This window comes from Papio anubis, chromosome 12 (assembly GCF_008728515.1).
Source record: "Papio anubis isolate 15944 chromosome 12, Panubis1.0, whole genome shotgun sequence".
In the NCBI taxonomy this organism is placed as follows: Eukaryota; Metazoa; Chordata; class Mammalia; order Primates; family Cercopithecidae; genus Papio; species Papio anubis.
Window position 1 is genome coordinate 29,425,783 of NC_044987.1, and position 18,404 is coordinate 29,444,186.

General features: G+C 37.8%; 1 protein-coding gene across 1 annotated transcript; it reads left to right on the top strand.

Annotated features, from left to right (window-relative positions):
- The first annotated feature begins 477 nt into the window (after positions 1-477).
- LOC101005329 (caspase-12) lies at positions 478-15,726 on the top strand. The gene is given in 11 exon segments (XM_021926488.2): positions 478-604; positions 1,708-1,959; positions 3,526-3,591; positions 3,760-3,837; positions 9,090-9,130; positions 9,132-9,263; positions 10,193-10,427; positions 11,008-11,157; positions 14,347-14,456; positions 14,846-14,965; positions 15,558-15,726. Coding segments are annotated over 10 exon segments (1,170 nt in total). The 5' UTR covers positions 478-597; the 3' UTR covers positions 14,945-14,965; positions 15,558-15,726.
- The last annotated feature ends 2,678 nt before the right edge of the window (positions 15,727-18,404 follow it).

An 18,404-nucleotide genomic window follows, 5' to 3' on the forward strand; every position in this document is an offset into this window, starting at 1 on the left:
TCTCTTGTTCATTTATTGAATGAAAATACATTAATCTCATGAATAAACAACATCCCAATTTAAAAGTGAGTGGATCTGGAAAGAGAAGATAAGAGATAACTTACGTGGGTTTTTCAAACAGTAAAGGGAGTATCACCATTTGCCAGTCCTCAGTCAACCTCTTTCACTTACCTTCCAAAATCACACTTCCAGGGTTGAGGAAGTATCAATGAAGCAAAGACTCCTGACCATTTCGAGGCTGATGGCAGCAGAGAGACAAACGGAGGTTTAATTTGATTTATTAACAGGCTAAAAATAGATGAGAAAAAACAGAATGCAGAGACGTGTTCTCATGCAAGTGTGCATGGTTTCATTCTGATCACTTTGTTATATCAAATACAAAAAACACCTTCTGCTTTCTCTTTTCCAAAAGAAAGCCGTTATACATATATGAGATCAGGAGTCTAATTGTATCTTGGCAAAGAGAAAGAGAATTTGAGGACCTGTAGTTTTCCATTTAGGGTGGTATCAACAAGCTGGTCCATTCAGAGGAGAGCAAGCCTGTTGAAATTGCTTTCACTTTCGTAGCTTTTTCCTTTCCAGGGAGCAGTAGCAGCCATGGCTGGTGAGTGGCTTCAGTTTTTCTGTTGTTTATGGTTGTACTTTGAGAACACTATAGTTCAAGGGAAAGAAGAAGGCAGACTGGAGAGGGTTCTCCCAAGACCTAATTATTTTACTCTGGGTGTAGCGGGAGATATGTGAGCTTGGTCACAGCACTAAAAATGCAAACCAAGTGTCTTCATGAATATGTTACAACGTCTCAAAAAAAAAAGAGAAATGTAGACACATCTGGATCTCTGTTCTTAAACTTTTCCTTTGATTTTTAGACTCTTCTTTTAACTCATACTGACCTGCAGTTCTCACCCATTTTATAAGTGTTCTGTTACGGTGAGGGTGAGAAGCCAGACGGTTGAACAGGGTAACTTGCATTTCCTCCATATTTCTACTCTCTGTGTGAACTTTCAAATACAGCAGCAAATGGGTCAGCTACAATATGTACTCTCAGTCTCGGCATGCCGAGCTTCCCTGTCAGCCTTGATAAAGGAAATAAAAAAGGTGTTATTTTACAGATGAATGCATTTATGTTTTACTGCTGCACATATTGAATATAATGTCTTTTCAAACTAGTTTTTCAAACTAGTTATTGATAAAAGTGAAAGACAATGAAGAGATCGTAGGAGATGCAAAGACTAAACTGAGTCAGCTGTCACTAAGTTCCTTAGCGAATTCACTTTGCTTCTCTGAACCTATTTCACCATCTATGGAAATGGCTAGGTGAACAAGACAGGAGCTTCTCCACGTGTGGTCCTTGCACCAGAGGTTTTGGCATCACCTGAGAAACTGTTAGAAGGGAAAATTCATGGCCCATTCTCACCTATGAAATGAAAATTGTTTGGACTAGGGTGCAGGAAGCGCTGCTTACTAAGCTTTCTAGGTGATTCTTATGCACATTAAAATTTGGGAACCACTACCCTAGAATAGGCTAACTAAAGTTCTGTCTATATCTGAGATTCTATCATTCTCACAGACAAGAAACCATCCAAAGATGATCTGGTCCACATGGTGAAGTTGCTGGCCAGGAACGTTCTATATGGCATTTTTGATGACTTGATGGAGAATGGGCTGTCTAAAGTTCTGCCTATATTTAAGATTCTGTCATTCTCACAGATAAGAAACCATCCAAAGAGGATCCAGTCAACATGGTGAAGTTGCTGGCCAGGAATGTTCTAGAAGGCATTTTTGATGACTTGATGGAAAATAATGTGTTAAATACGGAAGAGTTACGCAGTCTAGGAAAAGGTTTGAACTTCATGGTGAACAACGCTGGAAACCTAGTTGATAATATCACTGAGAAAGCGCAAATGGCAGGCAAAATACTTAAGGACCGCCTATTGAGTCACCCAAAACAGCTGAGTTTAGGTGAGTATTGTCGTACTAAGAGCTAGTAACTCATTCTTTCTCTACTATTCTTATTCAGTTTTTGTCTTCTTTACTTTTCCCTTCTCCAAGTGGAGAATAAACTATCCCCATTTTAGCACCTTCTTCACCATTTTTTTTTAATTGAGATGGAGTCTCGCTTTGTTGCCCATGTGGGAGTGCAGTGGTGCAACCTTGACTCACTGCAACCTCCACCTCCCTGGTTAGAGCAGTTCTCCTGCCTCATCCTCCTTAGTAGCTGAATTTACAGGCACCCTACACCATGCCTGGCTAATTGGTTTTGTTTTGTTTTGTGTTTAGTTGAGATGGGGTTTCACCATGTTGTCCAGACTGGTCTAAAACTGTTGATCTCAGGTGATCCTCCTGTCTCAGCCTCCGAAAGTGCTGGGATTACAGGCATGAGGCACCAGGCCCGGCCTCCTGTCTATGCCACATAATACTCTGATTAACCCCAATTACTTTTACACTGCTGTTTACTTTTTCTTTAACAATCCTCACCCTCATCACTCCCTTCAGTTTACTGATTCATTATAGTATTATGTTTCCCTCTGCTGAAATGTAAGCCCCACCATGTGGGGGATCTTTGTCTGCCCTGTTCATGAACATATCCTAAATACATAGAAATGATACCTGACACATAATAAGTGCTCAGTAAATATTTGTTAAATACGCATATGGTGCTGGAGACATTATTAAAGGCTGATAGCCTTTAGCTATTCTGGGATACTCTGGTTTCACAATGTGGACTTTAGTGTCGTTCCCAGATACAGAATGTACAATAGGGGATATCCATTATCTTTTGCTTAGCTGTGGCTTTGTCCCGGAAAGAAATGTCTGGAAATGTAGATTTCTATTCAAGGAAGTAATAGGGAATTCATGGGTTGGTGGGGTACAGACGTTTCTTTCTCTGTGTAGCACGGGTTGTTGCACTTTTGCTTTGAAAGATAATGAATATTTTAATCTTTCTGGACCATGTGGCCTCTGTCATGACTCAAATCATCTATTGCAGCTCACAAACAGCGTAGACCATAAGTACATGATGGGTGTGTTGATGTGTGTCCCAATACAATTTTATTTATAAAAATGGGTGTCGGGCTGAATCTGACCCACAGGCTGTGGTTTGCTGATTCCTATTCCAGACTGTAATATATAAATGAGTATATTCCCAATTCTTGGACATGCATCTGGAATTATTTTTGTTGTAGATAATTTTTATACATAGATGTACTTTTCTTTGCTCAGAATGAACAACGCCGTTGCATAAAAACTTTGATTAAAGATTTCGATTATTAATTGAATTCTATAAGCAGACAGATAACAAGCTCCCCTTTGTTTTATAGAAACTCGGCCTCCCTTTACACTTGGCTGAAGGCTACATTCCTCTAGAACAAACTTGTTGCTTAGTGAATGGGCCAAATCTTCATGCTTCATACAGTAGCCCCATGCTAGCATAGTCATCTACTCATTAGTGAAAGGGAAAGAGTGTAAAGTGTGTAGGTTCTTGAAACTTAGTTCTGCAAACAAATCTGTTTTTTTATATTGTTTCAGAATATCAATGTGAGAGTGAGGACCAGGAATCTGAAGAAAGCTCTGCATCATCTTCCTCTTCCACAGGTAACGGCCTCCAAATGCCAGATTCCAAAAGAAAACTCTTGGGCCTCTATTGTGAGAAGGTATCCCAGTAAAGACCTGGGAAACCTGTGTTCTCAGTCAATTTTCATCCTTGGAAATGGCTTTCAGAGTAGAGCACTGATCCTAAACCTTTTCTTCATTCTACTGCAGAATCAGAAGAAGAAAATGAAGAAAGCAAAGATGAAGAAAGAGCTGCATCAGCTCATTCAATGGCTGTTCCTCCAACAGGTAAATTGCTACCAAAAAAGTGGTTCATGGGAACCCTCAGGCATCGTTTGGGGGTAAGATAGCCTTAGAATGAGCCCTATATTACAGAGGAAACACCACTGCATTGAGGTTCAGACAACATAGTTATTTCTCACCTCCTGTTGTAACAAGGTGTCTCAAAAGCAAGATGAGCACCTACATCCCTGCTCTTCAATTCTCCTCAGAACCCAGAAATGAAAGTGAAAGTGAAGAAACTGAGCAGAATGCTGTATTGGTCCAAGCATCAGCTTTAACAATGACAGGTGATATCTATCCATGGACATATAATGACATTATTTGAGATAAAGCAGACCTTTTAAAGGTCTTACGGGGTAGTGCAAAGAGAACTGGAATAAAAGCTAAGAATATTGTATATGGTGAGCCCACCACTACCACTGACTATGTGCTTTGATGTAAATATCGCCACCTTTCTGACACTCACATTTTTAAATGGAATTCATCACATCTTTAAAAAATGTGTAAAACTACAGATATATAAGAAACTATTAACTGCAGAAAACAGAATAAGGAAATGGTTAAGAAAAGCACATAAAAAATAATAAAAACTGCATATGAGTCACACATTCTATGCAGTCACCAAGGAAACTGATCAATTATCGAGCTACATTAAAGAATTGTAGTGTCTAGAATGACAGGATGAGCATAAAAGATAGTATTGTCTTCCGAGTGCCATATTTTCAAAAGTTCTGAACAAACTTAAAAAAGAATAAAAACTTTTCAACCTTTTATCATGGTTTTATCCACTCAGTATATATTAATTGAAAACCTACTGCATGCTGTCTAGTACTGTGTGTATAGCAGTAACCGAGATAGACAAAGCTCCTGCTCTCATGGAGTTTACAATGTAGTGAAGTAGGTATATAAAAGGCATGTAAATAATAAATGGTGTGATTTCAGAGAATGCATAAAATAAAGGAGGATTAGGTCATAGAAAGAGGTGGTTATGTATGTGTGTGTGTGCACGTCGTGTGTGTGTCAGCCAGGGGTGGTCAAGGGAAGACCAGTGAGCCAGGGTGTTTGTTTAGTCATGACCTCTCCCCAGAGGTGGCATTTCAGTACATACTTGAGCTGTGGGGAAGGAGCTGTGCCAAACTCTGAAACACAAGTGTTCTCTAGAAAGAGGAAACAAGAGCAAGGACCCTGAGACAGTAACGCTCTTGTTGTGTAAGAGGGTCACAGCCAATCTGACTGCAGAGTAGGAAATTAGGGGTAGTGTAAGTGGAGCTATTAAAGATTCATGCCAGGAATTTTATTTGCAACAGAAAACATTGCAGGGTTTTTTTGTTTGTTTGTTTTTTAGGACAACTGTTTATTAGTAGTTGACGATCCTTACAAATTCCAGGAGTGTTGCATAGCCTCTGTTCTTCCTAGCCATCTATTACAGTTAATGTGCATTCCTAAAACAAGTGCTTAAACTTACGTAAGTTTATCTTAGTTTACATAAAATAGTTGACATTAAAAAGCAAAAGCAATATAAATATAATAAATTGACCTCTCTGTGTAAGAATTTGGTACTCCCTTTAACCAAAATGTAAATAAGGTGTTTCCAACTGAGGGTTTTTAAATAACAACCCTCAAAGTGAAAGACAGCTGTTAATCTCCCACTTTTCTCTCTCCATTTCTTTCATTTCCCCTTTCTTACCAACTGTTTCATTTTCTTTCCATTGAATTCTTTTTCTTGTTCCTCTGTTTTTTCCCTCTTCTCTTTTTTTCCTCTGTTCTTTTTCTCCTTCCTTTCATTTACTTCACTCTGTACTCTCAATTCTCCCTTTAATCTTCCTGCCCATGTTGAAATCATTACATACTAATAATGCCAAGTAAATTGCAACTGCAAGGACATGACCTAATGTCACAGCAGAAAAATGATAAATGATGCATCTTGCCTTCATTTACACTACTTAGAAGTTGTTAAACGAGGAGTGATAGGATAAGCATCCCATCAAAAAGGTCAGTTGAAAGTGGTTTAAATATTTCAGTTAGAAAGACAATAGCTTTTAGACTGACTTTATGGCAATAGAGTTGATAAAAAGTTGTTAAATTTGAGACCTAGTGTTACCGGGGGTCCTTGTTCCCAGGGCTCCCAAGATGGTGGCACCCGCTTCCAAAATGGCAGCGGACCACTTCCAAGATGGTGGCGAGCCTCGTGTTCTCTGACCTGGGGTTCCTGGCCTCACAGATTCCAAGGAAAGGAATCTTGGGCCATGTGGTGACTGTTACAGCTCTATTAGAAGCCATGGGTCATGGAACAGAACCGTGGAACCCGGGGACTAGTGCTCAGCTCAATTAGGATGAACCCAGGCACTTAGCTGTGCAGGAACAATGGCAAGCCTTTAGCCCTATCGGGAGTGGCAATGGGTGCCTTGCTGGATCAGGAGCACAGCAGACATCCTGCTGGATCGGGAGGGATGGAAGTCAGTGACGGGTCTGCAATGGGGGCAAACAGCAGTGGCGGAAGGCGAGTGAAGACAGCTCAGCTTGAGCTGTAACAAAACACGGACCAGAAGAGAGTGCAGTTGCAAGATTTAATAGAGTGAAAACAGAGCTCCCATATAAGGCGAGGGGACCCAAAGTGGGTTGACCTTGCAGGCTCCAATGCCTGAGTTTATATCCTGATCCTTGTCCCTCCTGCTGTGCTCTCAGGCAATAGATGATTGGCTATTTCTTTACCTCCTGTTTTTGCCTAATTAGCATTTTAGTGAGCTCTTTGATTGGTCGGGTGTGGGCTAAGTTGCAAGCCCCATGTTTAAAGGTGGATGTGGTCACCTTCCCAGCTAGGCTTGGGGATTCTTAGTCAGCCCAGGAAATCCAGCTAGTCCTGTCTCTCACTAGTTTTGGCAGCAGAATCAATGGAAACTGACTAATGAATTGGATATGGGATGTGAAAGAAAAGAAATAATTAATAATGACTAGGTTTTTGGCTTGGCAACTGGGGTGAATGGTGCCATTTACTGAGTCAGAGAAAACAGGTGTGCAGGAGATACAGATTTGAAGGAGTGCACAATATCAGGAGTCCTGTTTTGAATGTTTGGTTTGGAACACGTGTTACCTCCAGTGGCAGACGTTGAATAGGCAAATGGATGGGCTCACAGAGAAATCTGGACTGGGAAAAATCTGGAGATTCATCAGCATGTAGATAGTATTTAAGAGATTGAGACTGGAAGATGCCACCTGAGAAAGAGCATTGACAGAGAATAACAGAGTGTCTGGCATAGAAAAACACAACTTTTGGAGACATTGTGGGAGAGGAAGAACGAACGACTAAGACAGACAGATTTAGGAAGAATGGCTGGAAAATGCAGCATTACAGAAGCCTAGAGAATGTTTTCTAAGAAAGAGTATATTTTCAACCATGCCATGCTAAGAAATCAACAAATGATCAGTGGTAGTTTTGATAATAAGTATTTTATTTAAGGATTGAGGATAACAGCCAGATTAGATTGCATACAAAAAAAAAAAAAAAATAAGACATGAAAATTTGAAATAGCCAAAAAAAAAAAAAAAAAGATTGCTTTTAAGGCATTATGTAGAGAAGTAGAGAAATGGGACAATACCTGGCAAGGAAACAGGAAGGCTTTTTTCAAAAAGAAAAAAATAAACCTTTATAGATATTAAGGCATGCTGATGCCAATGGGCATAAGTCTGTAGGAAAAGAGGAAGAGATTGATGACATAGAACCTGAGGCAGAATAAATACCTGATAAAAACCCTCGTGGGTAGGAGAGGATGGAATTCAGAACTCAGGTAGGGGCAGTGACCTTTGATAGGAGGAAGGACACATGTTTTATGCAGTAAAAGAGAAAGTAGAACAGGTGAGCAGAGATGTAGGTAAACTGATGGATTTGATGGTTAAAAGGGGAAATATTTCTTATGCAAAACTATGATAAGATATACGTTTGTTGCCCTAAGGGAACAAAGAAGCAGGGGAGACCTTGTAGCTATTTTCAAGTATTTGAGGACAACTATTCACTAACAAAATTTATAAACTAGCAATCTTTCCAGATACAATTCTATATACTGGAAATACAAATATAAAAGTCGACTTCTCTATCCTATTTAAGGTTATAGTAAGTAAACACAATTAAAGTACAATGCAATAGTTGTTTATGTAGAGGGTATTTTCATGTAAGAATGAAAAATAGGGAAAGACATATTGGTCATGGAAGAATTCATGGGCTTTTACAGGGAAATGAATTAAATGTTTTCTGTATGATTCTGAGGTGGGAAATACATATCAATACCTAGAAGGTACACATTTTATTACATACATAAGAGTTTAAGAATGCCTTGGAATGTTTTGCGTTCCATCAAAGGGGAGATGTCTCAGAGAATGGTAATAATAAAGAAAGGATATTTCAAGTGACATTCAAATATCTGAGTAGTGATTCCACTAGGCTAAATAAACATTAAACTTCCTTCCAAATCTTAGTTGCTGTATTTATATAATGCTAATGTGTTGGGTCTGAAAGATTAGTCCATGCCATGAGCACTAACAAAAACACGGAAATTTATAACGAGGCAGTAAGAAGCAGAAAGAAAATAGGGATGTACTCAATATTTTTGTTATAGGCATTTTAAATATGAAGCAATTTTCTCATTTTGTAAAACTTTTTCATGGACTGGCAGCAAGCAGCTTTGAGGAATGAAAGCCTAGCAAAAGGGTCTGCAGGGTTGCAAGGCAGCAGACATTACTGCTTAATGAGCTACACAATTTTTTCTCTTTCAGCTCCTCTGGAAATCCAGGGTGCCCAACCCAGTGGCAGGTTAAAGCTTTGCCCTCATGCTCATTTCCATGAACTGAAGACGAAAAGGGCGGATGAGGTGATATGCTTTGAAATAGGGAGTCATAAGATTACTCATTCAGACAAGACACTGGGGACTTACTGGGATGCTTTAATTCTCGTCACAAAGGCCTTAAGATCAGGAAATAATCTAACTGATTGGTCTTCACATTACATTTTCTGTTTCTTCAATCTCACTTTGGGACACAGTCTAAACTCCTCTCCACCACCTAACTGAAGCCAACTTTGTACAGTGAACACTTGCACCTCGTACATGCTTTCAGTCTGGTTTTCTGCCTCTTTCCTCACGAGGGTGTATTTTCATGCAGAAACTTTGTGTCACTTACTATATATTTATACTGGCCTATTGTGTATGAACTTTGGAGGCAAAAAGGAAAAGGCCTGGGGAAAGTCATTCTATGTGTATTAATTGCAGATATATCCAGTGATGAAGAAAGAGGGCCGAACACGCCTGGCCCTCATCATCTGCAACAAAGAATTCCACTATCTTCTTAATCGAAATGGTTCTGAACTTGACCTTTTGGGGATGCAAGATCTACTTGAAAACCTTGGATACTCAGTGGTTATAGAAGAGAATCTCACAGCTCAGGTAATGGCTCCAGAGAGCAGAACAAGCTTTCCATTTTTTTTTCTTTTTTTTTCCTTTAGATAATTTTCAACCTCTTAATTGGTAGCTACAAGAGCAAGACGTATGATATTATAGGAATTATATTTTCTCCAGAATAGGATCCCATGGATTTCAGCCTTCTCTAATGCACCATCTTATAACATGTACGTACGTGTGTGTGTGTGTGTGTGTGTGTGAGATTAGATAAATTCTATGTAGCAGAGTTTTAGTGAAAATATTAGGTCTTTCTGATGTTCACAATCTGGGAGACTACTAGATGGTCTGGTTAAGACAAAAGCCCCACACCCTGCCATGCTGCCATGTCTGATTCCTACAGAATTAGCTTGTGAGATTTTTTAAATGTCCATAGCAAGTGTCTAAATGTAAAGGCAGGTATAGGTGAAAAAAATCACACACACACGAATATATAATGAAAAAGTTGTGATTCTAGCTCTGTTTTGCATGACCTTAGACCATTTTAAACTAACTTTCTGCAGCTCCATAGTGAAGGAATTTCATATTTTTAATACTTGTCAATTTTATCTTTTAAAATAAAATGGTGTTCTTACAAGAACACCATTGTTAAACAGATTATAGCAAAGTGGCCCTGTTGGTGTCTTGTCATCTCACTTGGCCTTCATTTTATTCCATCTCCCAGCATCTTCAGAAACCTAAGGTTTTACTGAAAACCACTGGGCAAGATACTACATAAAAACCCTACTAGCTTTAATATTCTATACAGTTAAATTTTCTAGTTTTATGTCAGAACACTATTTATCTTACAATCCCATTCAGTCTAAACCATCTGATTCCTTAGTACTGGCTCATTTTTGTGAACCCCACCTACTATTTAAGTACAAACTGTACACATGTGGAGACTTCCTCGATAGTGACTCAAGGGTCTCTTTCAGGAAATGGAAACAGCCCTAAGGCAGTTTGCTGCTCGCCCAGAGCACCAGTCCTCAGACAGCACATTCCTGGTGTTCATGTCACATGGCATCCTGAATGGAATCTGTGGAACTAAGCACTGGGATCAAGAGCCAGATGTTCTTCACGATGACACCATCTTCGAAATTTTCAACAACCGTAACTGCCGCAGTCTGAGAGACAAACCCAAGGTCATCATCATGCAAGCCTGCCGAGGCAGTGAGTCTCCAATTAGAAAGCTATAAATCTTGATTTTGAGACCCCCGGGAGTGGCTGTGCACTTTTAAAATTAGCCTGGTGTTTATACTTCATTTTCCTAGGGATAAGCAAGATAAACAACATTTCAGTACTATTCCTAGGTCCGGTGCACTTCGAAATTGTATTAAGTCCATACCGTTTTTTAAAGAAACTATAAGTAGAATAATTAGAAACATCCCAATCATCTGGGATGATGTTGTCAACATGGTTGTTCTAAACTCAAGTGGGCTCTGTTTTGTTCCTGGTAAGTGAGGCAGTATTTCTAGTAGTAAGGTACTTGCATTTTTAAGTAATGCCATGAGAAAATGTACTAAAGTAAAGGTATTATGGTAAAAGAGACAGTATTGTGTATGTGTATGTGTATGCGTATGCATATGTGTATATGTGTGTATGTATATGCATATGTGTATGTGTATGTGTGTGTATGTGCATGGGCATGTGTGTGCATATGTGTATGTGTATGCATGTGTGTTTGTGTTTGCATATGTATATGTGTATTTATAAATACCTCATGTTTCATAAGACATAATGTCTCTCGCAGGTGGTGCTGGGATTGTTTGGTTCACCACTGACAGCGGAAAAGCCAGTGCAGATACACATGGTCAGCTCTTGCAAAGTAGCATCTGTAATGATGCTGTCACAAAGGCTCATGTGGAAAAGGACTTCATTGCTTTCAAATCTTCCACACCACGTAAGTGATTTCAGAGAGAATAGTTTCTAGATTTCTTTGTAGGCTGCTAGATAGTCGACTTGGCTATGATTATATCTTATCACTGATAAGAGCATTTCTTTAATTACTAGGATATTTTAGGTGGAGAAAAGATTTAAAATGCTGAGACTTTCATAATTAGAAAGCTATAAATCTTGATTTGGGAAGAAACGTTCAAAGTTAACAGGACTTTGGAAGGACTTTGGTGAGCATCCAGACCTGGAATAATCTAACTACAAAAAGTGAGGTGTTATCTGATTTTGTTTTTTGAATGTAGCAATGGCAGAGAAAGGTATCATTTTCTCACAGTGTAGCTCCACAGTCACTTACCAGCAATTAAAGAAGCCAACCACTGAAACCATTATGCTTGCTTCACACATCCCAGTAACTCTTGGCCTATCATTATTAATCTAGTTTCAGGAAACTAGTTAACATTTAAATGCCTAAATGTTAACTAATTTTGGATAATGAAGTCAATGAATAAAAAATCAGTCCTTTGGCTGGAAAGTCACAATGCAATGTAAAAATAGAGAATATTCTTTATCACTCATGGTCAAAATTGCAGATTTCTTTAACAATCACCCACAATATTATTCTATCAATGATTTGGATAACAGGAGCAATTTTTAAATACTCCTTTGCACAGTTCACAGTTCTAAATGCTCTAATTTATGGATTTCAAATTTTAATGAACATTGAAATCACTCGATTTCTTGTTCAGTAGTTTGCTTATGCAGTAGATTTCTTATTCAGTAAATCTGGGGTGGGGCCTGACTTTCTGCCTTTCTTAAAAGCTTTGTTGTGATTAGGGCTGTTGTTTGTGGCTGCATGTGAGCACTGAGGGGCTAGAGGACACTCTGAGTCCATCCTGGGGAATAAACAACTCAAGTGGCTTCCCTGTGTACAAGTATTCTGAAAGTATTACTTAGATTTTATTTGGGGAAATACAATACAATATGCAAAATCCTTCCTTCCTTCCTTCCTTCCTTCCTTCCTTCCTTCCTTCCTTCCTTCCTTCCTTCCTTCCTTCCTTCCTTCCTTCCTTCCTTTCCTTCCTTTCCTTCCTTCCTTTCTCTCTCTTTCTTTCTCTTTCCTGCTTTCTTCCTTTCTTCTTTTCTTTTTCTTTCTCGCTTTCCCTTCTTCCCTTCCTCCTTTCCTCCCTCCCGCCTGCCCTTCCTTCCTTCCTTCCTTCTTTCCCTCCCTCCTCCTTCTCTCTCTTTCTTTCTTTCTTTCTTTCTTTCTTTCTTTCTTTCTTTCTTTCTTTCTTTCTCTTTCTTTCTTTCTTCTTTTCTTTCTTTCTTTCTTTCTTTCTTTCTTTCTTTCTTTCTTTCTTTCCTCTCTCTCTCTCTCTCTTTCTCTTTCTTTCTTTTTTCTTTCTTCTGCACGTAATTTTGTGCTAGGCCTGGGCTCAGTGCAAGACATACGATGCACAATTAAAGCAGGTATGGTTACTGAACTTCATGGAGCTTATACCCAGAAAGGCAGGCACTTAACAAGAATAAATAATAATTGTTAACTCTGGTAAAAGCCTTAAAAAATATGTGTTCACATTTGAGAAATGAAGGAGTTAACAAATCAAGGGTAAGAGAGGAACTTTTTAGACAGGAAAGGCAGTGCGTATGGAGAACTTACAGACAAAAAAGAAGCTTAGGAGAGAGGGCTGGGCGGCTGGAACACAGCATCAGGAGAGATGCTAATATAGAGTCTAGAGAGTGAGGCAGGCACTGAAACACCTGAGGCCTTATATGGTCCTCCATACTAATAGTAATAGGAAACTCAACTAGGCTGTAAGCAATTAAATGATAAGATCTTTGTTTCTGAAGATCATTCTGGAGGTTCAGTGTGGAATACATTATAGTACAGCAAGAGTCGATATATGAGGACAGGTTAAATGCTAGCACAATATATTAAGCCATAGATGATACTAATAGTCTTGGGATGCAATAAGTTCTTGTATCTAAGAAGCAATTAGTATACAAAAATAATATGACTGACCATCCAGTGGTTTGGTGAATATATGGTAGGTGAATAATAAGGTGTGATAGAAGTGACTCCAACATGCAAGTAAACGGTGGGGCATTAGTTAAAATGGGAGTTTTGCAGGAAGTTTTGAGGTGCTTTGGCATATTTTGAGATGAAATGAAGAGTAGGGAGCTGCACAGTTGTATATTTCAGAGGAGAGATTTGCATGTGGGATAAAATTTTGAGAGATGCTGGTCTAAGGATAATATTTAATATCCTAAAAATGGATGAAATCATCTAAGAATTGAGAATCGCCTAAGAGGGGACCTTGAAATGGAGGTTAAAATTACCCTAGAGTTTAATACTAGAGAAATAGGAACCAGTAAATTTGACTCGCAAAGTAGAATCAGAGAATAAGAAAGAACATAAGGAGTATGCGTTGCTAGATTTACCAACAAAGAATCTGTTGGAGTTCCAACAGTTTCTGATGTGAATGAAAGATCAGATCTAGGTAAGGGTTGATAAATGACTATTAGATTTAGTAACTTGGAGGTCATGGTGACCTTGGGGAAAGCCATTTGGCAAAGTTGATGTTAGGTATAGGAAGGAGAAGCCTAATAGGAGTGAGCAGGATAAGGGAAATGGAATGATGAATATAGACAGAATTGGAATTTTGACTTTAAAAAGTAAGGAGAAATCAGCAGCTGGCTGCAACTAAAGCAGTAGTTAGAGAAGTATTGCCTTTTTTTCCTAAATTATAGGAGCAACTTGGTCATATTGAAATGGTAAACAGAAGCAGTCATTGAAAATATTTTTATATAACATAACAAAAAGTACACAAAAATATATAGTATGAAACAAGTCAGGATGAAGAAAGGGCCCAGAATCAAGGAATGTCAAGGCTGTATTATTTTTCTCTTATGTAGTTAGTGCTGAAAGGACTTACACTCTTTTCCACCACTTGCAAACCCAGAGGATATCACTTCAGTCTAGCCTACTAGAAAAGTCAAGGGGATTTATGAGTGAGGGTCCATGATGGTTTTTTCCGGGTCTGCCATGGAAGCTGGAGATACCATCTTTATTAGCATTGGTTTTCCTCTCTTCTCCGAAGAAACAAAATCAGATTTTGTCCCAAAGGTATTGCTCCAGGAATCTTCCACATGTATTAAAGATCACATCCTCCAATATTTTGATGCCTTTTATTTGCAGATAATGTTTCTTGGAGGCATGAAATAAGTGGCTCTGTCTTCATTTCCCAAATTATCTACTACTTCAAAGAGTATTCTTGGAGTCATCATCTAGAAGAAATTTTTCGAAAGGTAGGGGTCTTCCTTTATTTTCAGTGTTATGCCCCAGAAAATTTTGGAGAACCATTTGTGAATTTTTATAGGAAATCCCAAAGCTCTTAATTCATCTCGACAATCCTTCCTGTATTCCAAGTTTATTCAAAGATGGGGTCTTCCAAAATGCTACATAGAACCAGTGTGGGTTTTCCCAATAACCTGACTTTGATAGATTTGCTCACCCAGGGAATTCTTTTTAGAGTAAGAATTCATTTGTGTATGTGCTATATCTAAGGAAAAGCTAAAAATACCTTCTGTTTACATTACCTAGCTACAGCCTTAATACACACCATGACTTTTCTCACTCCTGAAAGAGTCAGGTTTTCCTTTTAGAACATCTCTAAAGGCTTTCTTTACTACTTTAGGTTCAACGTTCATTTGAGACACCAAATGTAGTGACCCAGTTGCCCACCATTGAAAGACTATCTATGACACGATATTTCTATCTCTTTCCTGGGAATTAAAACTCATAAAAAGCAACTCAGGTAAATATATTCTAGAAGTGGATTTGGGTGCTCCCTGTTCATCTATTCAGAAAGTCTGGATAGAATGGAGAATAATGATGGCATGTCAGCTGCCCGCTAGTTACAGAGAAGGCTTGTGTTATTTTCCTTTTCTTAGTGAACCCCAGTGAAACCCTGGTTTTATATTACATCAGTCATAGCATAATGGTTGTGTAAGTAATGGTAGCCCAATAGCGGTCAGCTAGAAAATCCTTTATGTCTAATTTCTCTCAAGGAACTACTCAGCGAGTGGGGAATATTGGATAATGATGTACGCGGAAAGAAAAGTCATTGGAAATGTGATGTATATCCAGTGTTTGTCTCTCTTCACCCAAAAGTCGCTTTTACTGAGCCATGTTCTCCTCTGTTTGTGATGAGGTTTTCCTGTACCATATGTTAGACTAGCTGCTAAATCTATGCTGAGGCAATGAGGCCCTAGTACAGATCTTCCCATTTGGGGATGACAGGTTCATAGCCCTTTTGTGAAGGTATTTCTCACAGTAGAGATTAGTTATATTTACATCTTACCTCTAATAGCCAAATTACTCATGTTCTTTTCTTCTACTTTCTCTAGGAAAATGAAGGCATTATGGTATCTATGAATCTGCTGTATGAAAAGGTCAATTTTTGATTAAGAATATTTTTGTATCAAACTGCTCGCTCTCCACCTTTTGCAAATACCAGGCTAAAATCAATCTCATATTTTTGCTAAATTAATGCTTAATAAATTTTTATTATAAACTTGTGCTTGTTTTCTCATTTTGTCATAAATAAGTCATGCTTATAGGGGAAAAAATTAAGTATTAAAAATCACAAGAAAAAATTAATGAAAAAATAATCATTGTCAACCTTGTTAAAACTATTCACAAAACTCAAGTTATTTTATATAGCCTGCTTATTTTGAATATGCAATTTTGTATCCTTTCATTATATTGTTATAACATTACTACTAGTAATAAAACTGTCCTAAACATAACTTTTAAGTTTATAATATTCATCAGGCATATATAGTACATACTATTTAACTTTCACCTGACTTTTAGATGTTGATTTCAATATTCATTTATTTTATTTTATTTTTTGTTTATTTCAATAATTTTGGGGAACAGGTGGTGTTTGGTTGCATGAGTAAGTTCTTTTGTGGTGATTTATGGTGCACCCATCACCTGAGCAGTGTACACTGTACCTAATGTGTAGTATTTTATCCCTCAACCCACTCCCACCCTTTCCCCTAAGTCCCCAAGAGACCATTGTATCATTCTTATGGCTTTGTGTCCTTACAGCTTAGCTCCCACTTATGATTGTGAACATATGATGTTTAGTTTTCCATTCCTGAGTTACTTCACGAAGAATAATGGTGTCCAATTCCGTCCAAGTTGCTGTAAATGTCATTATTTAATTCCTTTTTATGGCTAAGGAGTATTCTATGATGTGTATGTATATCACATATTCTTTATTCATTCGTTGATTAATATGCATTTGGGCTAGTACCATATTTTACAATTGCAAATTGTGCTGCTATAAGCATGCATGTGCAAATACCTTTTTTGTATAATATCTTTCTTTTCCTCTGGGTAGATACCAAGGAGTGAGATTACTGGATCAAATGGTAAATCTACTTTTAGTGCTTTAAGGAATCTCCACACTGTTTTCCATAGTGATTGTACTAGTTTACATTTCCACCAGCAGTGTAAAAGTGTTCACTTTCACCACATTTATATCAACATCTATTATTTTTTGATTTTCTGATTATGGCCATTCTTGCAGGAGTAAGATGGTATTGTATTGTGGTTTGATTTGCATTTCCCTGATCATTATAGATGTTGAGCATTTTTTTCCATATGTTTGTTGACCATTTGTATATCTTCTTTTAAGAATTGCTTATTCATACCCTTAGCCTACTTTTTGATAGGATTGTTTGTTTCTTTCTTGCCAATTTGTTTAAGTTCCTCGTAGAGTCTCAATATTAGTCTCAATATAGACTGTGGGTTGTTTGTGCACTCTGCTGATTATTTCTTTCGCCATGCAAAAGCTCTTTAATTTAATGAAGTTCCATATATTTATCTTTGTTGTTGTTGAAGCAAGAAAAAAAATGTTTTGCATTTGCTTGGTCATAAAGTCTCTCCCTAAGCCAATGTCTAGAAGGGTTTTTCTGATGTTATCCTCTAGAATCTTAATGGTTTCAGGTCTTAGATTTAAGTCTTTGATCCATCTTGAGTTGATTTTTGTATAAGGTGAGACATGAGGAACCAGTTTTATTTTTCTACATGTGGCTTGCCAATTATTCCAGTACCATTTGGTTAATAGGGTGTCCTTTCCCCACTTTGTGTTTTTGTTTGCTTTGTCAAAAATCAGTTGACTGTATTTGGATTTATTTCTGGGTTCTCCACTCTGTTCCTTGGTCTATACACCTGTTCTTATATCAGTGCCATGCTGATTTGGTGACTACAACTTTATAGTATAGTTTAAAGTCAAGTAATGTAATGCCTCCTGATTTGTTCTTTTTGCTTGGTATTGCTTTGGTTACATGGGCTCTTTTTGGTTCCATATGAATTTTAAGGGTTTTTTTTTCTAGTTATGTGAAGGAAGAGGGTGGTATTTTTATGAGAACTGCATTGAATTTGTAGATTGCTTTTGGCAATATGGTCATTTTTCACAATAATGATTCTATCCATCTATGAGCATGAGTTGTGTTTCCATTTGTTTGTGTTATCTATGATTTCTTTCAGCAGTGCTTTGTAGTTTTCCTTGTAGAGGTCTTTTACTTCCTTGGTTAGGTGTATTCTTAAGTATTTTGTTTTTTTGCAGCTACTGTAAAAGGGGTTGAGTTCTTGATTTGATTCTCAGCTTGGTCAATGTTGGTGTATGGCAGAGCTACTGATTTGTGTACATTAATTTTGTATCCTGAAAGTTTGCCAAATTCATTCACCAGTTCTAAAAGCTGTTTGGATGAGTCTTTAGGGTTTTCTAGGTATAAGATCATGTTATGAGCAAATGTGACAGCTTGACTCCCTTTTTACTGATTTGGATGCACTGTATATTTTTCTCTTGCCTGATTGCTCTGGATAAGACTTCCAGTACTATGTTAAATAGAAGTAGTGAGAGTGGGCATCCTTGCCTTGTACCAGTTCTCAGAGGGAATGCTGAGAGTTTTAGTTATGAAGAGATGCTGGATTTTTTCAAAAGTTTTTTCTGTATCTACTGATATAATCATGTTATTTTAATTTTTAATTCCGTTTATGTGGTGTATCACATTTATTGACTTCTGAATGTTAAGCCATCCCTGCATCCCTAGTATGAAATTCACTTGATCATGTTGGATTACCTTTTTGATATGCTGTTGGATTCGGTTAACTAGTATTTTGTTGAGAATTTTTGCATCTATGTTCATCAGGGATATTGGTTTGTAGTTTTCATTTTA